General features: G+C 36.2%; 2 protein-coding genes across 3 annotated transcripts in view; both read right to left on the bottom strand.

The window, feature by feature from the left end:
- Positions 1-4,132: 4,132 nt before the first annotated feature.
- LOC135689599 (uncharacterized) lies at positions 4,133-16,560 on the bottom strand. Of its 2 annotated transcripts, none has more exons than XM_065206888.2 (5): positions 16,357-16,560; positions 16,108-16,198; positions 9,023-9,537; positions 8,551-8,598; positions 4,133-6,606 (listed from the first exon to the last, which is right to left on the bottom strand). In XM_065206888.2, the coding sequence occupies exons 1-5, from the start codon at positions 16,423-16,425 to the stop codon at positions 6,481-6,483; spliced, it is 849 nt and encodes a 282-aa protein (XP_065062960.2). In that variant the 5' UTR covers positions 16,426-16,560; the 3' UTR covers positions 4,133-6,480. The 2 variants fall into 2 exon arrangements, with proteins under 2 accessions (XP_065062960.2, XP_065062968.2); XM_065206896.2 differs by having other exon boundaries at positions 8,551-8,595.
- Positions 16,561-20,275: 3,715 nt separating this feature from the next.
- The window catches only part of LOC135686812 (adenylate cyclase type 10-like), a 36,393-nt gene continuing 29,952 nt past the window's right edge, over positions 20,276-26,716 (bottom strand). Inside the window, exons 28-31 of the mRNA XM_089110892.1 lie at positions 26,111-26,228; positions 25,227-25,282; positions 23,500-23,624; positions 20,276-22,814 (exon numbers count right to left, since the gene is read on the bottom strand). Of these exons, the coding sequence (XP_088967018.1) occupies positions 22,542-22,814; positions 23,500-23,624; positions 25,227-25,282; positions 26,111-26,228 (572 nt within the window). The 3' untranslated portion in view covers positions 20,276-22,541. The remainder of the gene's footprint in view (positions 22,815-23,499; positions 23,625-25,226; positions 25,283-26,110; positions 26,229-26,716) is intronic.

Below are 26,716 nucleotides of genomic sequence, written 5' to 3'. Positions count from 1 at the left end.
TTGAATGATAACCTCGCCTGTGCGTTGAAAATGCAAAGTTCTTGGAATAGGGTCAATGATTGTTAGGATGCATCAAAACCACCGTACGAGAATTGCATCATTTGAGCACTGAGCCTCATTCTCGAAACATTTTCAGCAAAAGCTGCCTTCAGGGATGTCTTTAAGTCATTCGGGGCAGTCATAGTTCTTTTTTGGCAGGAAACCTTTTTTCGGTAGGATGGGACTGTAATAGGGTCAGCTTTCGCGTTATTATTATTAGAATATGATTTATGTTCATTTAGGCCCTTCACATATCGAACATCGCATAGGAGTACCGTAAATTATATAATTAAGCCCCGTCTCTTATTAGCCCCCCTGTTCAGAAGGAAACAATTATGTAGCCCCCCTCTCAATTTAGCCCCCCCAATTTTCACTTATGCTGAAATAAGTAAACTTGACAAAAGACAAAGATTTTCATTTTATTCATTGGTCGTTCAATACTTCGCATCAAATCAAAATTCACTATGTCTCTTCCAGTCTTGTTGGAACAGAGGACAAAGATTTAATGTGCATTAAGCACGGGCCATGTGAGAGCCTTTTACCAAAATTACAGACCGTTGGTACTCCGAGGGATGAAGTCGACCTTTTCGAATGCTCGATTTCAGAAGGCGACCTGGCCCAAGAAGATATTTCAGAATTAATACTTGATGACGATGACGATGACAATATTATTGATAAAGAAGGCTGATCTGATGTTTTTATTTCGCAAATAACAAATACGGTTTTTATTAAGAAATATTTATTAAGCCCCCTCTCTCAATATACCCCCTCTTTCATAAGCCCCTCTTTAAAGTGCTGAAAACAATAAGAGAATTTACGGCACACTAATTTTTTTATAAGAACAATTTTATAACAACACGAGCCTCAAAATTGGTCAAAAGTTAAGAACAAATTAAGAACAAGGTGAGGCTGAGCTTCTGCAAAGTGCAATTTTGAACAACGTTTTTTCTCAAAATCGAGGATTTTTAGCGATGTGCGGGTGCTTTTCGGTGAATATTCAAATTTGTCAGCAAATTAAAGCTGTCTCACTAACTATTTTGGCAAATGAGGCCTGACTACCTCCCTAGAGCGAAAAAGCTAGCACTCGCACTGCTTACACCCTATTACGTAGATTAAGAACAAATTAAGAACAATCCAGCCCCAGATTTTCGAAAAAATTAGAACAGTCTGCCTGAACTTAAATTCACTGGTTCTTATAAAAAAAGATTGTATTTGCAGACGCATCATTACGCATATTACGTAAGTTATATTAGTGTGCTAGTAGTTCCTCATCACGCTTGACGTTGGCAACTGTGCGTGACGCAGCATGCCTATCTTTTGTCTTAGGATTTACCCTGCACAAGATTTGCTGAGGTAATGGTATTCTTTTATAAAGCGCATTACCTCATGCCCTCTTTTAGGTATCTTTTCTGCCAAGTAATCATTTTGCATCTTAGGAAACTGCTGACACAGCCCCCGCGCTTACTGCCTTCTCTCTAACCATCGCCTTTATACAGGACCGTCGCTAATCACTTTCACTTAAGGCTGATTTCCACGAGGCGAAATTCGCAGCGAATTCGCTTCGAAATTGTCTTTGATTTCCACGAGACTGCGAATTCGCTGCGAAATTATATAATAATTTCCTCCAAAACTCAACTTTAAGGCGCCTATTTTAAGAACTGCATGCATTGGGTGTGGTATTTTGACACAATTCTTTTTGTTTATCAAAGAGTATGTTCTCGTTAGTCAATCATTGCTTCAATTTTCGAGTGACTGTGGGTACTTAGTTTGCATGAGTAGATCTTAATAATAGGACCGCCAAGAGGCTTCGAAGGCCTTGAAGGAAACCCGAAAGACGAGGCCCCTGCGAGCGGAGCGAGCAGAAATTTTTTGTGACCACGCTCTTTAGATTGTTAAAAAAATGCATTTCAGAATATTTCTTGCAGTCAGTTATTGTAATCGTTCAAAACTTTCAGCTATTTTTAGGCATACTTCTTCTACGTTTCATTGATTTCATTCTTAAAATGGAGTTCATTACTACTTGAGGCCCCATCAACCTCTGTGCACTTTGCCCCATTGCTCCCCTCGGCAGCCCCGCTTACAGTGGCTTCCAGTACTTCCAGGATCAACGTTCAGAGTTTTTCAATAAACTTTGTCCCCAAACTTTAGGTAGAAATTAGGTTGCCCTGGATATTGAACATTAGATTCTAGACTCCGGCTGCCGAAAGGGAGTTATTTGAAATTTTTGTAGACATTTGCCCCTCCGTGACACCCAAAGCGCCATCTGTACCTATTTTGAATTGCTGAGTGTTTTTGTGTGATACTTTTTCGGTCTTAACTCATCTTATCCAAACTTTTTGCGAAAGCTATTGCATTGAGAACTTCGAACTTCGAAAGTAAAACCCGACAAAACTCTACTTTTAGAAAATTTGCCGACAAGAATTTTCTAGGTGGGGTGCCACACCCCCCCCCCCCCCGCTAGCGACGGCCCTGCCTATATATACCCCTTTAGAAAAGTAGTTTTAGAGTCAGTAGTGTAGTACGTGTTATGCTGTGAAGTGAAGTACGTAGAAGTTGTATTCTCTGTTGAATCCTGCCATCGCCGAGACTCGCTGTATCCTGGAGACGGGTTAGGAATGGTGTTACAGTTCGTGGGAGACTGAGAAGTTTGTCGACCCCATCGCAAGCCTTAGCCGCAAAGCTGTAAAGATTCGTAAGTGATCACAGATTCGATAAGTAGTCTGAATGATGAACGGAGGTGGCACAGAATTTGTCTCTGAAGAAGAAGCATAGCACGGAATCACAGTAAACAGTCAACATTGACTTGTCAGCTCGAGCATGATCCGCAACGACTCCAGGGCGAGGCTACGGGAGATTGTGATGTCATTTCGTAAGGTGGTTTTGGTGCATCCTAACAATCATTGACCTTGGAATAGAAGGTAGGATCACGAGAGAGACAGAAAAGAAAAGATAGAAAAGTGATTTGAAATGTATAATATCTCTGCTTTGTAAATTCATCTTGTAACATTGCCATAACAGAATGCTGTAAGATTTGTACGGGCCCCATTTGAGGTCGGGCCCTGGGCCTTATGCCCCTCCTAACCCCCTCTCAATACTTGTGAGGCCTACAAACCTCTCCCCCAACATCACAGACTAAAAAAGCTTTACAACACAGGTACTTTTCATTCTTAAACAAACCTCATTCTATTTCATTACGTTAATATTTGCATTCTTTGTAAAAATTTGCAAAAAACTTACCAGTTTCGCGAAAGATGTGTGCGTTTTCAAGGCATTTTGACGGGTTATAAAGACGGAAACTTTTACCATAGTGGTGTTGTTGTGATAATTATTTCAGAAGATATTTATTAACAGCAACGGGTTTTCTCACGAATTAATAAGAGTATAACAAGAGAGCAAGGAAAAGGAAAGGGACGTGAGAGCATTGGTCTGCTCTAAAATTCGCAGGCGTGGAATAAAGAATTGTTTCTCTTTTGGTCATTTAGTGATTTCAGTCGAACGATTATTTATGTTAATTTATGTTTTATGTTTAATGAAAACTAATTGATGTAAAGTATGCCAGCACAACATTTTGAACCAGACGTTCAAGCAACTATCATTTCACACACCCTTGAAGTGAAAAGGGGTAAAATTAACCATTGGACTTCTACAGGAAGGGAAGGGGATGGCAGTAAGAAGAAATCAAAATAGTTAACTTTCACGTGGGAATATAAATTTTGAAGTTTACTGGACGCGTGAATGAATCAATGGCAACCCTTTCTTTCATAGGTTAGTCAAAATAGATCCAGAATTGTGGCCTAAATGAAGATAAAATCTTCGTTCGCTTGTCACAAACTTTTTGAAAGCTGACGGAAGAAAATTTAAGTTTTGATTGCCAAACTTTTGTTGCTGATGGTGAAAGATTTAATAATGACACTTTTTTTCAGATGTCATAATTTGGTACCTATGAAGTGAATATCTATCGACTTTGCAACTAGAGAAGAAATTCATTGTGGATAACATTTTTTGAGATCTTTACCTTCCAAAATTGAAAATTCTAGTTGCCGAGACGGTCCTTTTAGTTAGAGAGTCAGAAACGCAGATCAAAACACTTGCATTGCCATTTATATAATGTGTTATAACTTATATTTTGTTCTAAATGTGCTAGACAAACATACAGCGCATACAAATATGGAATCACAACAAAGCCCACTGAAACGGAGGAGACCTGGATAACAATTAATAACAACAACAACGATGACAGGAACCACAACGATTAATATATAACACGGTATAATACAATAATGATGACGGTTGGTGCTTTTGAAGGGGAAAAACAAGTTCCCTACGTGTTAACAAACACCTCAAAACTGGGCAGTGAATGAGCAGAGCAACTCGGTGCAAAACAACATGTTGCACATCTGCTTGTGAAATTCTTCTCATTTTAAGTTCGCATATTCACATACTTTATTTGTAACTTCGATAGATATTTGAAAAGGTAAAACTTTTCCCTTATAGTCCCCGTCTTTGTTTAGTAGAAATAATTTTATCTAATTACAAAATCTTCCAAGGACAGTATTTCGGGAACCATGGTAAAAGTACAGGGCATGCCACATGATAAAGAAACGAAAACACAAAGAGGTTGGCTTGTGAAAGAAGGGGGGAGGGGATTTACAGTAATGTATTATAAAATAGCATGACATTAAATACAGCTATGGACGTTAAATTTGGTTTTTTAATGTTGTATTGCATTTTATCTCTCAATCAATTTGAAAACGCAGTCCATGATTGTGAAGTGTATTTTTTGGTTATTTCAATAATATACCATTAGAAAAGGTAGCTTATTTTTAGGAAACATTTTGGTTTGTCAACGAGAGTTTTGGCAGCCAGAGCTTTTTTCGATTTACAGAAATATGTACAACATGGTTGGAGCAGGGAGGGGGTGCTGGTACGAATCTTAAAAATTTCAAAGAAAGTCTACTGGTCAAACAGCACGAACGGGTATTAAATTTACTAACTCTGTAAATGCAAAAGAAATTGCATTGTATGTACAAAATTTACACGTTGCTAAAACTATAGCCATCTTGTATGCAGATAGCAAAACACATGTGCATATTTTATCGCGATTTCGCGGGCATCTCCGAAGGTTTACTGTGTCGCATATTCCGTACTATTTACATTTCATTTTAAGCTGGCAAAGAAAAGGATGCGAAAGGAATAGAGAAACACCTATTCCGTCAGATTACAATGTCCTTAGCTACTACATTGCACCTTGTGCACTTCCAATGTGAGAATTTTTGTTACAATTCACCAAGCCTTAAAAATTTTGTTGAGAAAATACTCCACAACGCGAGAAAATATGCACAGTTAACAGCACAAACATCGGGTTTTTTGGTGCATAAAATCCTAATCCCAAACGGTTAAGTGTGTTCTCGTTACGAGGTCAGCAAATAAACTGTTTTGCGGACGCCATGATCAAAGTTTAATAACACTGTTTTCCACTTGCGAGGCATTTAATCCCACAAATTGCGCAAACTGACGCATACGATGAGAGAAATCCCCGCCAAATACGACCATCTTATTCAATGTATATTCAATGCCTTATTTTGAACAGGGGAATGTTCATAATGATTTTAGGTTTCAGCTTGATAAAACATTCTTGATTAATTGCCACGAATCAAATCCCAAAAAGCTGATGATTCAAAGGATTTTGGGAGGAAGGACTGTAAGTCGATGGAATTTGTTAAACTGAAATCAACAGAGCCTCTTATTGTCAAAGTACTACTTCAGAGCGAGGAACTAATTCCCAAAGGTACTAAAACGAGTAGAAATCAACGTTTTCTGCCGAAAATGGACAAATAAATTAGCTCTCTTGAGAAAAATCAACATTCTATCGCGTCTATTTCCCAAAAGAATTTAAGTAAATTATTCTGAATATGCAAATTAGCAAAGTGGTTCCGGGAACGTTTTCTCCAACTTGCCCTCGTCTTATACAGAAAGTCAACATCCACCAAAATATTTGGTATTAGGCAAACCATTAAGCACTTCTGTAAACCCAGTCATACGATTGTTTTAGGAAACTAGTAGAAACCACGGGTTGTAGTCGCAAAACATGGAATTTGCTGGTATCACGTTAACGGTAACAGTTTACGATAACACTCGAATGACTGCAGAAATACTAGGCCCGGTTTGGCGCAAGGGGGCTCAAATTACCCCTCCGCTATTTTAAACTTTTTCAACATATAGCTAGACGAAATTTTACAACTCGCAGACAACATGTTATGAAAATACTTCTCACTAACCTTGCCTTTTAAAACAAAGGATAACATTTCGCCTAAAATGTTCCCACAATGACAGAGCTAACATATAGGATATTTATAACAACGGTTCCCTACGAAACGTGATGCACGTTGAATGACAACCACTGTCATAAAACTGTATCTGCCCTACTTCCATATTTACAGGTTAAAACGCCAAAGGATCCTCCACAGGGGCCAAATGATTGATACACGGATTGATGTTTGTGATGGGCTTGAAACCAAGGACAGAGGGGTCACAGTGCCTCGAGGCTGCTTGCATGGATGGCAGGGTCTGCAACAAAAACAAATACATCATTAGCTTCAATGGCTTTGACTTAGTGCTAATTCTAAATATCACTTCGACCATTTTTTGCGGTATAAATTTGAAAATGGCTTCAAAAAAACACAAATTTTACAACATACTAAAATCTTTTCATCTGACATTCCTTAGTATAAAGCGTCAGTGGGGGTCTAAAAGAACAAGATGGAACACCTATTTCGTCGTTTTCTACTCTTACTCTGAGGAGAGTCAGACGAAAAAGCTTTTAGTACTATGTAAAATGCTTGCTTTTTCAAAGACACTTTCAGATTTTGTACCGCCGAAAATTTCTCAAAATAATTAGCTTTCATTTTAGCCTAGTTGAAGGTCTTGAGAGCAAATTAGTCAAGAACGAATAGTATGTATTTCAAACACGATAAATAAATCTCCGATTTCCTGAATGTAAATGATTCCTCGGTTCCGTCACTTTAAAGTATACCTTTTTCTATCTTGTCCTGGAGTTATCTTTTTTTAACTTTTAACCCCCCCCCCTCCCTCTAAAAATCTTCATTTTTCAAATGTTTCATCTTGTTTATTTTCACCTAGCTTTTTTCCGAACCTTTCCCTTATAAGCGCATAAAAAGTCGTAGCATCTTATTTCTCCTGTCTCCAACTAAAATAAATCTTCCCACGGCAACATCAGATGTTACAAGGACGATACTTTCCTTCGAGTGCACAGAAATAAATCGTAAAATACTTTTGACAATAATGAACAAACATCGATTTTTCATTTGAAAAGTGAGCGCAAAACATTTCAATTTCACTTATTGATCCTCCCTTTCATTCCAGGTCACCTTTCTCCTGACAGGTGTTTCCAAAAAGTTTATTATGTGAAAACAATTTTCGCCTGTAAAAATATATTATGTTATTACCACAGTTTAATAAATCCTATTCTTGTAAGGTATGCGATTTCTTGAAATATATTCTCTGATCGCTTAATAGCCTACCATTAATAATTCATATAGTACCATGAATTAGTATTTTTAATAAATGATTTGAACTGTTTGCTACCATAGATTTCAAAAACAACATTTCTCTTAAAATACTTTCTAAGCTAAAATTACATTCATTTTTGAATCAATAAGTAATTTCCAGCATTATGCGGCGGCAAATTACTCGCAGTATTACTTTCAAAGGTTCTTTATAAATCCTTATGCGAGAAAAACCAAATATCGTTAACAATTTTATTTCTTTCTAATTCTTAATCTTTTTCTCGCAAAGATTCAGTTAACCTGAACAAATATTCAGAAAAGCGAATGAATTACATAAGCTTTGAAAAAACAGCCAAATATTTAGATCTGCCCCACCGGTTGAAAATACTTTATGGTATTTCAGCACATTGTGTTGATTTGTTCATCTCCTGAACGCATTTATCACACATTATAAAATACAATACAATACAATACAAAACAATACAATACAGTACAATACAATTGAAAACTGAGTAAAAACCATGTGATACTCTTGCGAATTTAGATTGACGTAAAGAAATACAAAGAGACTAAAATAACAAACACTTTTAAAGGTTCCAGAGGAGTTTAACCTTTCAGGGTGGGACAGAAAATGCAGATATTGAGACAGACCAAAGTTCATGAACAATGTTAACTTTTTTGAATCATAAAATTTGCAGATAAAATTACCAGGGGAGCAGAAGCACCTCTTTTTAAGAATATCCATTAAATAGTACCTATATGTATATTGACAAAACAAATACACAGCCCAACATACATCACCTCGTTTCAAAAGTAAACTACATTTTCATAAGGTACCAAGAGATATTTTTGGAAGCCAGTTGATGTTTTATTGTTGACTCATTTGACTAAGGTTACAGAAATCTGTACCAAGCAGTTTTTAATTCTTGCTTTTTGTGAAACTATGAATAATAATTTGACTTCAACAAAATACAACTTGACTTACCCTCACTCTAACGACTCTGCTCCTTTGCTTTCTGAACACCATGGTCTGCTTAGAAAAGAAAACGGAAAAAGTAGAGAAACAAACTAAAAACATATTTAAATTCCCTGCAATAAATCAAATAAAATTCTTACCAGGTTTTCACTAACTTGTGAAATTATTTGGGCACAAAGATAGGGCATTAATTCTGTATTTTGGCAAAAACTACACTCTGTATTTTACCAAAGTGACTTGAAATGCAAGTTCAAAAGGGGTCATTTGGCTTATTTACCACCGTTGATAAAAATTGTTAGAAGCTTGGAAGCTGGGAAGCAGGGAAAAGAAAATGCATTTTTAATCAACTAAACTGGTGCTGGAAATCTTTGCTCATTCATTAATACACAGTTAATAAAGCGGCCAACAATTTTAATTTTTAATTTAATGACCAAAGGTAAATAAAAGAAAAACAGAAAATAATGCTTAAAAGAAATCTTACCTGTTGCATCCTCTCGAAGTTAATTGAAGGCCTTGGCATAGTCTGAAGTCTTGGCGAAGGGCCTCTGTTTCTACGTCGCTGGCAAACAACAAAAGATGACGACACGGCAGCAATCTTATCCGGGGGTCTTGAGCAAGCCCTCAGCTTAGCGCTACTATAGGAGCACAGCTCCTTCAATTCATCATCGCTTGACGAGCTATCACTGCTACTCTCTACCTTGCGTCTCTTAAAATCAGTCAATTTTCTCTTATCCGTCGAGCTTGGAAAAGTTCGAGCTGGAAACTCCAATACAGGCAAAAAGCACGGTTGATTTTCCTTTGTTTCATCTCTTTTAGAGTCATTTTCGGGTTCTTTCTCTTTTAAGCTTTGCTCTGAGAAGACTTCTAGCCTTGATGAAGTTAAGTAATTTATTCCTGCATTTTCAGAGTATTTTTCAAGACGAAGTTCTTTCAGCAGCGGTTCTAAGACGTGAGGCTCTCCAGTGAGACTTGGAAAATTGTTATTATTCCCATTTCCTAGAAAAGAGATGGCCATAAATCTTAGAATTAAAAGCATAAAATATTGTAAAAGCTCTATTTAGCCCCCTCTTTAATAATCCCGCCTTCTTAAAAAATTCTCCTATCCTTTAAGCAGTCCTCTCCAATAATCATCTCTCTCTTTAAAAACCCCTCTTAAATTGAAAAATGTCAAAATGCCGGCAAATAAAGAATTGCTCACCCCCTTCGCCGGCAAATTTGATCTTGAAACCCCATTTGAGCATAATAGCTAGCGAAGGCCTTGCTAAGGACAGTTAAAAGCGAATTAAGGCTAATATCAATCACTTCCAAATAAACCAAGATCCAAAAAGGCCCATGTTAAATATATTTCTTAAACCTCAATGCAAAAATATCAACAGAAGAAAATTTCGTGCAAATACCAGATTAGAAGGAAAAACGAGGAAATTCTCGACGATTCACTTTAAAAAAACCTAGCTTTACCGGTGGATTTAAAGGTATAAATTTCTTTCCTTCCCAAGGAGATTAAATGAAAAAATATGAGGCAAGATAAAGCAAAGACTGCCAAAAGAATTTCAAATAATCCCCGAAAAATTAAAATAATCTAGTATCTTGGGCCTCAAGAGCTTACAAAACACCATCAACTCTCCTCCATTTCACCGTGGTTACATTCTACGGTACTTTTTAAAGATTTATTGACTGGAAATTTAGGTACTTTTCAACGAAATATCATACCTGACATCATTGTGGTTTTGCGGTTTTTGAAACGAATGCTTAAAACTATTTGTGCTTTTACTTTGACAGATTTTATTCACAATAGGTCGATGAACGGATTCTTATGACATTTTCCAGGTACACAAAAATTCCCATGGACTATATTACAAACCACTTCAATAGCATGAACAGGCGTGTTTTGGCATTTACTTAAGCAAAATAAAGCTCTGTCAGCTACCGAAATATATTTTGAGTGAATAATTTTTGTTGTTGATACCCATAAAGTTACACTGAATATATTCAGTAACAACCAATGTACTGTCTGTACTTCAGAAACTTACAAATAATAGTTTAAATTTTGATTAACGTAAGGTAATGGGCAAATATCTTCTGAACTACAAGATGGCCTGCTAATTTTAGCCAGTAGTGTATTTTTGCTGCGCCTTTTCAGGTTTTGGCACTAGTTGACGACATTCTCAAAATATAACTTTGAAGTTTGGTTGTAGGTTTTATATAATTTTTCAAATGGATAAAAATATTTGACACAAATTTTTGGGGTATGTTAGAAAAATCAAAACATTCAAAAGCTTCTAGAGCTGCAGGAAAAACCTTTAATAGACGGAACATTTCAATAATTAATTTGAAAATAATGAATGAATAAATGAGAAAATTTATTTAATAAACACGTAAGAAATTTTGAAGTAAGATTGCCGGTACACATATTCTAGCCATAATAATCAGGGGAGCAAATTACAAGACATTTTACTAATTCTATGATTTCAATATTTGCTTTGTAGATTGGCCCTAATGTCTGTATTGTAAAAAGTTGATTCTATTGTGGAGTCTGGTAGAGTGAATAATTTTCAATGAATAATATGTTAAAATATGTTTATATGCCAAGATCAAAACATAATATTTCAGATTTTTAAGCAACAAAGAACATCTTTGCTTCCTACATACCACACAAATCATGAAAGCATAGATAAAATCTTTCGGAAAAGTATAATCTGTTTGCATGTTAAGCTGTATTTTAAAAACAATTAGTTTGGCATAAAATACACAGTTTTGCAAATACTCATAAAAAATAATAAATACCAAAGGTCAGTTCGTAAGCCATTTAACTATTTCAAAACAGTTTTTGTGCAATGGAAATGAATATTTTACCTCATATTAAATAAATTGGCTTTAATATGTAAAAGCAAGCAGGTAAAATTTATGACTGTCAAATGTCAAAATAATGCAAGCTGTGGCAACAATTCACACAAAAGGAGCAAAAGAGAATGATGCATATCAACTTTTGCCACTGTTGTTCTATTGTGCTTTCTCATCTTTTAATATTTTTTAGTGTTTCTGCCAAAATTTTTAATAATTGACTACATGTTGACATTGTGCAGTATCTACATAAACTAATGCTCAATGAGTAACCAGTAATTATAGTATGTACTGATGCAAAATACTTTTGCTGTTCACAAATAGAAAGCTGATGTTAAGGATTGAAATAACAGTTTGTTACACCATTATTACATCACAGACTATTAACAGGCTCATAGCCACCGTTGCTTTTTAAAAGGGGGCTTGAGCCCCCCTGAGTAGTGGCACCAGGGGAGGGTCAGGGGGCTACAGCCCCTCTGTCTGAAGCATCTAGCCCCCCTATTGGAAGACATTTTGGGTTATTGTCGGAGCAAATTTGACAAAGTAATGTACAAAAATTGCATATTTCAGTAATTTTAGCCCCCTTGTCGGAAGCTCAAACCCCTCTGTTGGAAGATTTCTGGTGCCACCTCTGTCCCCCCTTAAAATTGCAAGGTTCTTTTCATTAAAAAAAACAGTACCAAAAAACAGAATAATTCTATCTTTCCCATGTTACTGATTTAAATATTTTACATAATATTCAACAAAGGACTGAAAATAACATTTATCAAAAAGAAAAACTTATTTACAAAACAATCAAAATCACAAGGTTGTGTTTTGTTTCCTTGAAAATATTTATTTGATAAAGAAGTTTTCTGGATCTAATGCATTGTTACACAAGCATAATCTTTTATGTTGAAACTCTTTTCCAAGAATTTTTATCAGTTGGTTTTATCAATATGATGATCATGGATAGCAAAGAGGAGACTTTACAAATGTCTTGTTCATTAACGTGCATAGGCCTGAAAGACAGTGGGGCTTGGCAGGCTGCAACCCCCCTTCCTTGGGCAAAATCTATTGCATTTCAGGCTCCATTCGGAAAGTACTGTTTCAAAGAGGCAATAATGTTTGGACAAGATCCAAACTACGACCCCCTTAATATTTAGTATCAGCTATGCCCACGTAAATCATATTTTCCACAACCATTCATCCCCATTTCACAGACTGACAAGTTAATGTACACCACTGAATTTTAAATAGCAACACTGTTTCTAGCACATAGTAGGGAGTGGTACATAACACACCTAGACATAAAAACGCCTAGCCATTTGAAACCATAGATGTGAAATACTGCAGAGGACTAGCATTGATTCCACAACAAAAATTCACACTCTAAAAAAACATGAAAAAATTATTTTTTAAATTTACCAGCTCACTCATACAATGAGTCATATCAAAGATTCAACCAGTTCACACCATAAAATAAAGTCAAAAATCCATGCCAACATTATCATAATTCATGTCCAAAAGAAACAAGAAACTGAGATAGTAATAACTAACAAATAAAGAGATTTTTGAAAGTAAACAGCAAACAAGATTCTTGAAAGTTACAGCAAAAGTAGGATAATTTGACAGCATGATAATTTGATATTTTTGCACCAAAAATGTTCATCTTTATAAATAACTGATTTAAATAAAATTTTGATTACTCAAACTATTGATAATTCCAAAAAATTGTGTTTTTCAATCAAAGTTTGATTCAAATGATGCTAGCAGTATTTATTCAGCAAATTGGTATAGCAGACTCTGGTTATAGTCAACCAAATGTTGCTTGAAAATTTGTGACTGCAAACCGAGTGACTGTATGCAGAGCTAATTAATAGAGCAAGAAATCCATACATGTCAACTTTGGAAAATATGACTGAACTGCAAGTCAATCCACCTGTTGTTGCATAAAAAGATACCAGTAAAAAGTTTCCTTTCTGTAAAGCCAAAACTGACAGAGCCAATAACTTGACAAGCAAACATGCTATCAAGAGAGTGTTCACATAATGGCAATACCTTACACTGAGCATGTCTTGAAAACCAATTGAGATAGAAACAAGTTTCGTGGATGAAATAAGTAATGAGCACAGATTGAAGCTTATTTCCAAAACATGATCTATTTTGAAGAGCAGACAATGACTAGATCTTCCAACCAGATGCTCTTTGTAGACTTTTTGACCAGAGCTAGATTTATTGTCCAGTCTTGTTGATATACAGATGACACAAGAAAAAAACAAGTACTAATGTAATTGCAGTCTTTGAGTGTTATTCTATAGACTGGATGTGTCCCTTTTTGAGATACTTTTTCATGGGAAAAAGGTTTTTGAAAGTTCAGTTCAGTTTTATAATATAAAATGCCACTACCTACAATTAAACAGGCAAAAACTAAAAAAATCTGCTTTACACAAATGAAACAAAATTGAAATTAGCAAACTACTTGATTATCTTACAACAACAAGGGCTATGTAAAACATATAAAATTAAGTTAGGAAAATCTATGGAAGCAGGTAGAATTGTAAGTGGAGGAATATCTTAAAGAGGAGATAATTAGCTAGTCTAATTAAAGAGACAGCACCCCCTGTTTCAAAGATAGTTATTGAAAATAGCTAACTATTTGGGGTCTATGTACCCTTGCAAAATTATAGCACTCTCATGGTTGGTAATTGTTTTCAAAGAGAAAAGCTTTGAGTTTACATTATATTAATATTCTCAATGGAAACTTACATTAATACTTATTTGAGACCGTTTTGTGCTTGCTTCCGGCTTTACTGAGAAAAAAATAACAGGCTTGTGAAAATTGAGCAAGTAAGGAAGTAAGCAAGATTATTTGTTAACACAGGTCAGGGTTGTGGTAGCTGATATGGACCTAAAGTTGATGTCCCAGATTGATATTCTAGTACAAATACCCTGGGTACTCATTTACTGACCTCACAAGGATGGATAGCTGAGTAGGATTGAGGCTTGTGAAAAGTTAACTCGATGTGACAAAAACCCATGTGCACATTAGAATAGTCCAGCTGATAAAACAGTATTACAGTAATCTTGTTTAGCTTCAAAAAGGAATATCCACACCCAGTCAAAGAACAAAAAACAGTGATTTTTTTTCAAGATGATTCTGTTACCTGTCAAAGTACCCTTTCGGTGTATAGAAAATTGTGTTATTCTCCATTCTCTTCCCAAATCTTGGTCATGCAGTTTTTCTAGGACAACTACAACTGCTTGTGCAAGCTATTACTTGTTTTAGCTGCACACATGGCCTAACATGGAAGCCAGTACAAGCTGGGAATGAGAGTAAACTTAAAATCTGGCTGCACAGATTTAACAAAATATTAATTTATTTGTTTAACTAGTAGCAGCAATCCTTGCTACTTCTGTACAGGAGTGATTGTTTTTTGGTTTTCCCTTCATTTGAATATTTTTACATGGCAACCCAAATTCAGATTTCTATTAAAATAATACAAAATTCTTGCTTGTCTAGAAATGCAATTTTTTTTCAGCCTGTGAGTTGAATAATGTCTGATCTGATGTTTTCAGTGATTAAATTTGATTTCCAGATACCCCTAAAAGCTACATGGTGAAGTTCGCTTGAAAAAATCTAATTCTAAACAAAACTTAAGATATATCAATGGGGCAGTCTTTAAAAAGGGACACTGTTCATTTGGGACACCATTTTTCTGAGATAAACGCTATCCACCCTGAAGGCTGTCTGCAATTCTATTTTCCTGAAAAAAATTTCAAAAGCAACTCTGGAGAGCATAACATATTCATAGGAAATTAAAATTTTCTTTATTTTGGCAAACTCTTTTATATATATTCCCATCCCATTTTACCAATTGCAGTTCCAGAACAAAGGCAAAGCCATGCATATAATTTTTCCCCCACTACTAAAGGGAAATACCCTGTACCATGTGCCATACCCGAATCCAGAAATATCCCTCCTTCCCTATGAGGCTAAATATCTTACCTTACTATTAAAAATAGCCTATATTGTCTCTGAAAATTGGTCCCGTACAAGAAAATCGCATTTTGGAATACTTTGACAATCTAATTACAGCCATACTATTGGAAACGTGTGAGTTTGGAACCATCCTATTACTATCTCATTATTGAAATCGATGCGAAAACCTCTTTACAGATTTCCTTAATGGTTTTCAGCACGTAGGGTTTCAAGGCGGAGTACACAAACTGTTATTTGTGGCAGCAAAGAGGATTTCCGCTACAAGGTCGCAAAGGATTAGGTCACGTAATACCAGAAAATGAACTCCGGTTATAGAGTGGAGTGGATTCATTGTTTCAAATTTCTTTCCAATGGTGCAAATTACCATGTGGTTTAAGGATTTCATGAGACATATTCAAAAATAAAAAACCAAGAAATATAAAACTACCATCATAACATTTTTATAAATTATCATATTTGTTTATAAACTGTTTTCTTTAGCTACATCTTTACTGAAACACGAGCCATGATTTTACCCCTGTTGCGGTCATGCTTGTTGGGATACAGCGTGAATTGCACCTGGCTTGGTGCCTACAAAGGTGGACTTTCTTGGACCATAAATGAATGTACGGACAGCCCTAAAAGCACAATTACCTCTCGCAAAACAACAAAGGACAACTAAAAATCCTGTGTACACAAATACATTCCATTCCTTTATACACCCATTCGCTTTCCAAAGCGACAACGAAACATCAATGGCTTACCGTTATCCCTTTCATTTGGAGTTGGTATATCCTTGCCTGTGTCCCCTCCGATACTCTCCAACTCTTCGAGGTGTTCCGCTAACCAAGAGCCCTATAAAAAGCATAAATGCATGTTACAATACTTCCATGTGTTCTTATAGGAAAGAAAAATATGGAGGAATTGTTCACATTGGTTGCTGGTGGCTCAATCGACAGCACGGCATCTCAATCTACAAACGAGTAGGTAGGCCAAATGAAAGGGTAACAAACCTGGTTCTCTATCGGTCTTACTTCATTTAGGGGCTGATTTCGCAGCTTATGTGTGATGAACTTGAGCATAGCGACATTGAGGTGCTATTTAGTTGGTCGGGCTGACGAAATGCCTTTTGCCCTTGGTAAACATTCACTTCTTTCTTAGTGTCCTTCCTTCATCCACAACGCAAAGGGTACTAGTGCAAAGCCAATGCGCTTGGTGATAGTATTTATATGTTTGTACTACGAAGGAGATTCTCAACTTCATTTGGAGGCTCTATGGATTTTTTTTGTTACTTGCTTGCAAAGAAGAGGAAGTCTTTACCAGCTTGAAATTAGTTTCAAGCGATTTTATTTTTTATCTACCATTACTTGCGTTGTTATTAAATGTCTTCTGTCACAAATAAAAAGAATCATAAGCTGAATAAACAGAAAAAAGTGGCACATTGTAAGCACCGGTCTCCCGAACGTCCGAATAAAAATATTTCTGCATTTTGAACTTGAGGTTCTGGTTAAATAGAAAATAACTGAAATGATTGAACTTTAGGTGTCATCCAAATTCTGCAAGCTCTTAAGGCATGATTTCATTTAGAACGAGGCTCGATAAGAATGAGGCTCAATAAATTTGGTAATCTCAATTGTGCCACTATCATGCCCCTCCCCCTTTCAAAACCATTCACAAAATTAAAATGGGTTTCGCAAAATCGTTTGTAATGCTTCTTTCGTTGGTCATTTCATTTTTTCCAACTTGAATCGGAGTCCATATCAAGAAGGGCGCAGTACCAATGACAAAGGGACATCAGTAAAGACATTCATAAACATGGGCTCCGACATAGGTTTGAGAGTGGGGGGGGGGGGGGGGAAGGGGGCAAGGGAAAATTCAACATCCATAACAAAAGATTTTGAACAAAGCTATACTGTTTTGCAAAAAAAAGTGGGGGGCGTGGTCTAGCCACCCTTAAGAATAAATAAAGAAAGTAGAGTCAGATTCAGCAATGTGCCACATACAGCATTTGAGTCTTTGAATGGTTCTTTTTGTGCACTAAACCACAATTGATATCACTGATCTGCGTCATAGCCAAAACGGCCTTTACCCTCTAGTAGATGTTATGAATGTTGGCGTTGGAAAATAAGTTTGGAAAGGGCCCATCAGCTGCTATGCTTCTCAAAAATTCAATGATTTCTGCACCTCAGTGATACAATATCAACATATGGTAGAACAGGCAGTGTTTAACTTATTTCAAAGAATGGAAGCATTGCCGATCCAATGATTTAAGATGAATTTCGTGGATCAGAAAAGAAAAACCTGAAGTATGTGAGAGACGACAAATGCACGTAAAAGTCATCCTTAAAAATAAGATAGTCTCGCCAAGCTACAGTAAGGGGCTTAATTTGTACTCTGTAGCTAAGATGCGCCAGACTCATTGTTTAAAGTAAAACGGAAGCCTTTTACAACGTTTTCTTAATAAACAGGTTTTTTCTTTGTCAGCTAAAATGATCAATTTTTGACAAAAAACAGAAATAAAGCTACTTTATTGATAGAAAGGCCTATTTGCCCTGTTAATAGCTCGCAATACGAAACCTGCAATTTTGATAAAATACTGGCCAGAAGGTTCACATGCACTATAACTATAAAGGTCGAAAACTATTATGACAAAAGCCCAGATCAGGTTTAAAAGTGTCGAAGGAATCGTTTCAGAAAAATACTGGGTAAGTGAACTCAAAGCGAGTTCTAAATAACTAATTTATCGACAAGTTAGGTTTTAGGTATCATATTCTAGATAAAAAAACCACAGTAACCCTTTAAAAGATTAACAAGGGTCACTGGCTGAGAAAAATGCTGTTTTATAGACGAACGAGGATCTGGATAATCTTTTTCCAGCAATAAACCATTAAAAAGGTAAAAAAGTTGGTATAAATTCAGAAACAATTTTTATAAAAATAGTGTTGGAAGTCATTATATTCCATATGAAGTTGTAAAGTTGATTATTTCTTTTGGATCTAGCCCACTCTTATTAGGGATAACTAGCTTCAAATAGCTGGTATTATAAAAATCATTTTTATGCTTATTCAAGTACAAATGTAGCATTATTACCGTTAGTTTGATATAAAAATTTCGTGAGTTTCTTCCAGCTTCCAATAAAACATAACTATTTCACCAAATTATCATTATGATTTAGAAAATCCTTGAGACATTACCAAAGCTCATACTCAAACCATTGCCCTATGTTAGTACTACTCTTCATGCCTATGAAACTTTAACTATAGTTCCCCGAACTAAAATCGAGCCCTCATACTTTCACTCCTCAAATCAGCATCAAGTCTTGAAAAATCTCCAACCACATGGCGTAATATCCCATTGAATATTTCTTTATGCAAAAAACCTCTGGGAGCATATTCGATCGAAGATCTGTGGTCCTTGAAATGTCTGGCGTGTTCATGAGAGACTGTAAGTATTGTCTGGCGCTAATTTCGACTGTAAGGAAAAATCTGTGGGGCAAAATTACAGAGGCAACTTTTAGGCAGCGAATCCATTCAATTCATCATAGCTCTATGTACAATAAAGGAAAGGGCTTTGAAAAAAGTAAACATTTTGTAACATATTGGCTAAAAGCTTTATCGTCTGACACTCCTCAGAGCATAAACGTCAGAATACGATCGTATGAAAAATATATACCCAGATGTGGATCGAAATTGACCAATCAGAAAAACGCAAGCACAAGATCCGTAAAGTTGTCCAATCAGTGCCGCATAAGACACAATTTCAAACTTCTTTATGCAGATTTCAATTTGCAAAACAATAATTTAAGTCTATTGCAGAGTCTGGACTTAACAACAGCAAAGGTCTCTTCACAGAGAATTAAATGTCTTAGAATCTGAGAATTTCGATATGAGAATATTAGTTCGTTGTTATTAGCGGTAACAGAAAAATCAGGAAACCAGATGCTCATAATATCCTTTGAGACATCTCAAAATATCTTAATAATGTAGTTCTCTTTCATACAGCTTGGAAAATCCCGGCATTGTTTAAAGTTAAGAACATCATGCAAATTTGCAGTTGTGTCTAAAATCTTTTGCGAGGGTCAAAAGGAAGAATAACGCGATGTAAAGTTTTGCTGAGGCAACCCTGCTCAGGGGGACGGCTATCCTGGGTACCAGAGCCGCAAAATTTTTGCGGCTTTGGTACCCAGGGTAGGGGATGGCTTGCCCTATCTAGGAGAAGCTCCTTATATATGAAATAAACTTGTTGTTGCTCTGAGTAAGATAAATTTGAATCGAGCTTGTCAATTGTTAAAAGAAACTGGACGAATTCTGTTTTTGGGGGCCCTCTCCCATAACTTAGCTGAAAGTAAAAGCTGAAAGAGGAATATTTTGTTAAATTGACGTAATTGAGCTAATCGATTAGCTAAAAATTATAACATAAGTCTTGAGCCTTAGCCACATAATTTATATCCAGCAAAGATCATTTACCTGGAAATGTTATAAAAGAACGGTCCAAGAAGGCTAAAACCATATTATTTGACCACGAAGATTCAAGAGAATTCAGTTCTTCTCCTAATGAATACAATTTGTGTGCAAAATTCACATGATTAAATGTTTTTTGGTTGATTAACATGGAACAATACAATTCGAACATATTTCTATGTTAAAAAGGTTACAGAGGCAAATTCATTGGGTGCGACAAATGGAGTTACCCCAAGAAAGCCAACATTAGAAACCAACATACAACTCTTTTAGGACTACCCGCTTTTGCTACTCTATTTTTAAACATCTCGCAAAGTGCCCAGAGACTAAGAGCCAATGGGAGACCTTTTCCTATAAAAGTGTAAAGGAGAAATACACTTTTTACACCTTTTCAACTAACCGCATCGAAGGGAACTGGGTCGAGACTTCGCGTGTTGTGATTCCTTGGGTTTATGTTTTGCAAAAAGCAAAATTTGCTTCGTTTGCCTGAATTTAATCAAATCATTCATCGAAAAAGAATATTTTTTAATCGCTACTGAAGTAAAGAGCGCTAGTAGTGAATGTCTTCATTTCATTTCATTTCAATGTTTAAGGAGGGTAGCCCTTCCGCAATGTTGATTTTCAAGGGGCCCTCCACTTAAATACTTACAGAGATAATTATAAAAAAACAAATTATGCTAATTACAATTCAATATTTACAATCTAAAAAAAATCCTATTTTAACTTGAGTTTAATTTTACTACAAATATCTATAACGAAAGGCGAAATGGTAATTTCCAATATACAATTTACAATTACCCCTATTTACACAATTTACAATTTACGCCTATCTTCAAGCTACTTTGTTACTTTTGACATCGCTTTGAAGAAAAAGAAGAGTACGGTATTGAGGCCTTGAAGAGTTGAAGGAGTCTCGTCGACTCCGATGATTACAAGCAAATGGAAGGAAAGAAGAGCTTGTCACATAGTAAGTTGCTCTCACGAGGAGTCTAGTGAGCGTCCTTGGCTGTCTGTCAATTCAATTCATTTTACCGAGTACTTGGAAATCTGTGTAATGTTAAAGGGAGTGGGCTGTAGCAATCGGCGTGACGTTGTTCAACATGCATTGTAAAAGGTTTCCTTTTTCCATTTCTTCAATTCGTAGTTTCTGTTGGTGCAATTACCTACGGTACAGTTTCCATTCACCGTAGCTTCTTAGTAAATTTCGGTGCTAAATGACTGCAAAAGGCAGACCACAATTTCAGCTTCTGAAACTGCAAGTGATTCGATTAGATTCGGGCAAGCGAGGCCAACTCTTGAACGAGGCCAAAATCTCGACCCACAATCCTGGCCAAAACTCGTGAGACTGCTTCCCAAATGCAATTGGGTTCTTATTCAACGTGATCCCCTACCCCCTACATCAATGTTGGGGTGTTTGTATGGGCTAAAATCGAATGCTGAAAAATTTAGCTTTAAAACGACACCAACATTGATATAGGGGGGGAGGGGAGAAATTGATATGTCCTCATTTCTCTTGGGAACAATTGATAGCATGCCGAATTTTTAAATCAGTGTCAAGGAGTTTTGGCCACGATTGCAGTTCCCTTCGACGCGGCTAGTAGAAAAGGTGCAAAGAAATACATAACAGGGCAATTTATTTCAATTTTCGCCTTTTTTGATTCTATTTGCTTATAATTCCGCGGCTCTGGTTCTGAGCTTTGTTGAAACAATTTCAATGATAAATGTCAGTTATTGACTACACATGTTCATAAAAGCAAATTGCAGAGTTTTGCTTTGAACATTTTTTGTTGATTTTGCTTCGTTTGCAGATGTTTGTGAAACTGTTTGTCCTAGACTTTGGTGTTTAACATCACAAAGCTTTATTAGTAATCTTCTTGTCAAGTTTGGGGAATTAATATTGCTTTAGACTTACTGATTTTAGCGGATTAATATAAGCAGCTAGATATGCAAATGCAGTAAGATCTGATAAGCAGTTAGATCTGCTGCTTAAAGGACCTAAGGGATACAGATTCGTATTTTTATAGTAAAAAAACCACTGACTTCATTGTGTCTACAAGCAGAACTTCTACGTTAAATAGTAAACGGGCAATATGGATAAGTACGGAACATATCCTTTCTCCCCGATCCTCTCCCACCTTCTCATTGTCCCAAATTGTTTCATCTGACCTCTTCTCTTTCCCTCTCTTCTTTCCCCCTATTTCTTTTCGTCCTCTTTGTCTCCGTACGTCCCTATATTTTTCTATTGTTTGGTCACAAAAACATCCCCTCATGCCTGCTTTCGTGGTCCCCAGACCTCTTCTGTCCCGTCATGTCCCCTTCTGACGGTCCCCTCCCACGAGGCAGGGATGAAATGAAACTGAAGATTAATGTGCTTTAATCAAAACTTATCTATAAAATGAAGCTTTTTATCTTATAGAATTGATCAATAACGAAGGTAACAAATTCTAGACAAAATGCAGAATCGAGCAAAAAAAATTGGCCTTCCAAATGATATCTGTTTAGGCCAACTTCAAATAATTTGGAAGAACTTTTCTATCCTTATGGATTTCATATCATCAGACGTTGACTGTCATTTGACTAGGTTTCGTAAAAGGCAATAACGAAATATTATTTACTGTTGCTTTGTAAAATTATTTTTCTTTTAAAAAACTTATGTTCAAACACTAATTTATATAAGTTATACTATAATTCATTCCACATGCTTAATATTGCATCACAATACACAGCCTCTTCTGATATTATGTTCGAGGCAAGACAAATTTCGATCTTCCATTATATTCTTCTCCTATGTTCGATTGTACGTCGTTGGAAAACCAATGAGCTTTGCTAGACATTACCCAGTCAACCTCGAACATGGGCTCGATGCTTCGGCTGGCCACAAGACAGTCTTCTATCAGCAACTTTGCTTTGGAAGGCTTTCCGCACAAATATGCAAAGTAGGCCCGCAGATGGTATAGTCTCGGCAGAAGAATCGAATATTTCTGCGTAATAACCTTGAGCTTCTTTAAAACCTGCAGCGACATGAAATTTGAGACTGCGATACAGAAACTGCAGAGCATAATAGCAAATGTGAGGGTAGTTCAGGGCAAGGACGATTTCAATACGCTATCACAGTACTAGGCCAACCGATTCTAAGACAAGGAGGGAGAGGGGTGGGCAGCAATGTAAAGAAATTGTAAACAATTTTGTTGTCACTTTCTTACGTGTAGATTTTGGGTCTATGTGTTGTTGGATGCACAGTTTGTCTATAAGCTTCGGGCTAATTAAATCGTTCATTAATCGTTGTAGAGCAGGACCTTGTAGAAGAAAAGAGTAAAAGTAATTATGGGGTTGATGAAAAGTACCGTTGAGAATTATCGGGGGAAAGCCCTTGCAGCCCCCTCCGGCTTCTAAGCACCTGCTAATGAAAGGACAGACCAAATGAATTTTGGAAACGGTGAGTTGATTTTAGTCGTTCTCAAGGTATTTTCTAAATAAATACTTTGGCAAGGGGAGTCCAAAAATGAGCAGGGGGAAAACACAGATTTCTAGATATGAGTTATTGTTACCAGTTTTTCTCATTTCCTTTTTCCTGACTTTCTTTGGCTAAATTCTTATTAAGTTTAGCAGAGTTCTTTTTACCAACAAAACAGCATAACATACAAATATCTCAAACCAAATCGGTGTTACATATAAAGCAGATACCACGATTCTCACCATTTTGCAGATATTTTTTTCTTTCTGGTCATTTATGTTTTCTCGAAATGATAAAAGATTGAATTCAGTCATTTTGGCATAAGCTCGGCAGTAAAGGAAGAGATCTGAGTATCCAGGCTCCAGCTCTGTGAAAGAAAAACGTTTAGAGATATAAGAAAATGCAGAAGTTTGCCGTTAAGTGTTGACAAAATGCTATTATGAGTGCATGGTAGGTGCAAAACAGGCCACTGTGCTCTTTTTATATATAAGTATTATCCTTTCATAATGTTAAACTGCATATCTTCATTCATGGACGGCATAATTTTTTTAGGGCCTTTGAACTCTTCTTCAGGCAAAACTTTTGTAACTTTTTATAATATTCACATATTTAATCAACAGATTTGCGACATATTCAATAGAGTTTTCTAGGAAAAAATTAAAAGCATCAGAAAATGACGTGCATGGTAAAAATTAGGCTTTCAGGGAAGGTTGAAGTTAGGGCAGGGTAGCATGTAAAATAACAACAAATTTAGAACCGAATTTAGGACTTTAGCTAAAAAGGCTGTACCAAGCATGCTGAAAAGGAGTTAGGTCTGGCAACTTCTAACTGCCTTGTGCCATAACGGACTGTGAAGTTCGTTTCAATGCCCTATTTTTTATTGTTTAACAATACAAATATCACTGGTAGCAATGAAGTGAAATTTGAAATTTACAAAAGCCATTTTAAATATTCTTTGAAAGCGGTTGGTTATTAAAACAGTGCGTTCAGTTTCTCGAATTACGCTTAATGAAATTTTGTAAACATGTCGGCGATGAATAAAAGTGAATAAAATAAACATCATTGTGAGGTACTTTTATTTGCTTTTAATGAACGCCCGGCTTAATTAATCTCGCTAGCGTTTGGTGCAATGGACTTTTGCCTTTTAAGAAGATAATAATTACATTGGGAAAATAATTTTATTGTGATATTTGTGATATTTTGATGCTTTGATATTATTTGGTATCAAGTGCATATTCTACTTCAATAAGAGCCTGTAGGTTGGAGAGAGTTATTTTTGGCCACTTTAATTCAAACAAATTGTTTACCCTAATGATTAAAAACGATTATTTTTCAAATTGTAAAGCATAACTTCTATTTCTAGAAATCAGCAGTGCAACACAATAAAGTCAGGAAATCAAACAACGTGGATTAGAGATCTGCAAAGTTGTCATACCGGACACTTTTTAAAAAGCAATCAAAAACAAAGAAGTTTCTGAGCATCATCGATCTGGGCTTAAATGAAAAAAAAACAGGTTTTGGGAAGACGTGTTCAGGCTGAACGTCGATTTCATGAAGGCAAGGTGCCTGTCTATATCACCTTGCTTTTTAAATAGATGTAACGTAAGTTTACAGTAAAAAGTCAAAATCGAAGGAGAATCTCTGAACATTATGATGCACGATGTGCTCCGTATACTGGAAGACGTTTCCTTGAGTCAGAAAAAATCATCTTTCGTCGGAGAGCACAGAACGCAACATTCTCTCTCGCAACATGATCTGTGGTAGTATTGACTGTCTTAAAGAGAAAGTTCACAAAGTAAAGGAACTGGAGACCAGTTACGTTTGTCAAATGTATCAGCTAAGTCGTCTAGACGAGCAAGCTTTATAACGGAAACTGTCGAGTAAGAAATTGTCCTTTGTTCTGAATTTCACCGGAGATTCTCGCGCAAAAAGCATTTAGAATGAAGAATAACTTCTGAAGGATACAAACCAAGAGCAGCGTTATAAAATGAATGCGCTATTGGCCATTTTCTTTGCCTCGCCAACCTAAGAGGCAAAAATTTTTCGATAGAAAACATAAAGAACAGCTAAAAAGCTCCTTGAAAAACTAATTTATTCAGATAGGAAAATAATGGGGCTAAAGTGAATGTAGGAAAGTATGTCCTAAAAGAAGTCAAAACTTAGTGAAAATCTTACAAAAAAATAGTCTGGTCACCAGTACTCATGAGCTTCATTCTATGGGCCTATGCAATATTTGCTACTATTTGCACGATAATTGATTCTAGCTGTGGAAATTAAGGTCTAGATCATCAAAAAATCAAGTCCTCAAACCTGAAAAACTATTTTTAGAACAAAAGATGTGAATACTCATCTTTTTTAACAGAAACAAATGTCGATGTTGAGTACTCCAGTTCCTTAATGTTCTGGAAATTTCATTACACACTGTTTCTTAAAATTTTCTTAATTATGATGTCATGAATAATGTTATGAAGTGTTCATTACCTTTTTTATCATGTCAAGAGATTTGCTTCCGTTCTGACGCTGGATTTAGACGTTGGAAGAATATTTTTATCCTATGTGTCTTAATTTCTAGGCCATCAGGGCAATAATGTTCTTGGATTTTACAAAGTTTTGTTGTTCTCAGCTTTATCACGATTTAATTTTTTCTTAATTTTTTTGCTTCGAGTACTGAAGTTGCTTAATTTTTTCTGACTGTCCAGTACTCGCTTCTTAAAGCCAGTTTCTTATAAAAAATGAGTGTATTTCAAATACGGGGGTTGCTCTTGACAACTTTTGAAAACTGAACATATAAAAATGGACGAACTCGCAACAGGAAAGTGCCAGAAAGTCGACGAAATTTGATAGATCACTTACATGACTGCAATCGAAGCTGTCAGGTAGAACCGCGGAATGACGTCTGCAGAAAGTGACGGGTCATCGACGATTTTCTGATAAAATCCCACACATTTATCAAATGACTCAATTGGACGGCCTAAGAAAAATTGAAGGTCAAAAATTTCTTATGAATGACGATAGAAATGATTCAAATATGAGGATGATTCGCGTGCAGGGTAAGTTGAATGCAATGAAGTATTGATCAAAATTCTGATAATAGTCCATTAGATAGAGATAATGTACCTAAAGAGAGCAGTAAGGGACCATAGCACACCTCTCCAATGCCTATTTTGCCACCCAAGTTCTACTATAGCAAACAAAAACGCTTATGCATGTTTTGGGCTCTCGAGACAGGGGCATTTCTAGCTATTGGAGGTGCTCGTGTTCCATTTGCTTAAAATGTTGGCGATTCATCCTTTATTTGCTTACAGGTTTAAAAATAGGCCAACTGTATCCCTTTGATGGCAAACACCCCCGGGTTTTAAGCAGAAGTTCTTTTGAAGAGAATCACAGCCCTTTCCCTCTAGCTGTAGCCCTGTCTACAAAGGAAGAATGTGAAAAAATTCATTGCAACAACGGTCTTGT

Source organism: Rhopilema esculentum, chromosome 10 (assembly GCF_057945365.1).
Source record: "Rhopilema esculentum isolate cy_ngs chromosome 10, ASM5794536v1, whole genome shotgun sequence".
Lineage (NCBI taxonomy): Eukaryota > Metazoa > Cnidaria > Scyphozoa > Rhizostomeae > Rhizostomatidae > Rhopilema > Rhopilema esculentum.
This window is presented reverse-complemented; position numbering and strand designations above follow the sequence as displayed.

What these genes read in the sequence shown, in the direction of transcription:
- LOC135689599 (XM_065206888.2), bottom strand. Translation starts at nt 16,425, where the DNA reads ATGCTCAAGTTCATCACACATAAGCTGCGAAATCAGCCCCTAAATGAA. An exon ending in TAAGACCGATAGAGAACCAG is followed by an intron (nt 16,199 to 16,356) that starts GTTTGTTACCCT and finishes TGCTTTTTATAG; the next exon opens with GGCTCTTGGTTAGCGGAACA. An exon ending in TCCAAATGAAAGGGATAACG is followed by an intron (nt 9,538 to 16,107) that starts GTAAGCCATTGA and finishes TCTCTTTTCTAG; the next exon opens with GAAATGGGAATAATAACAAT.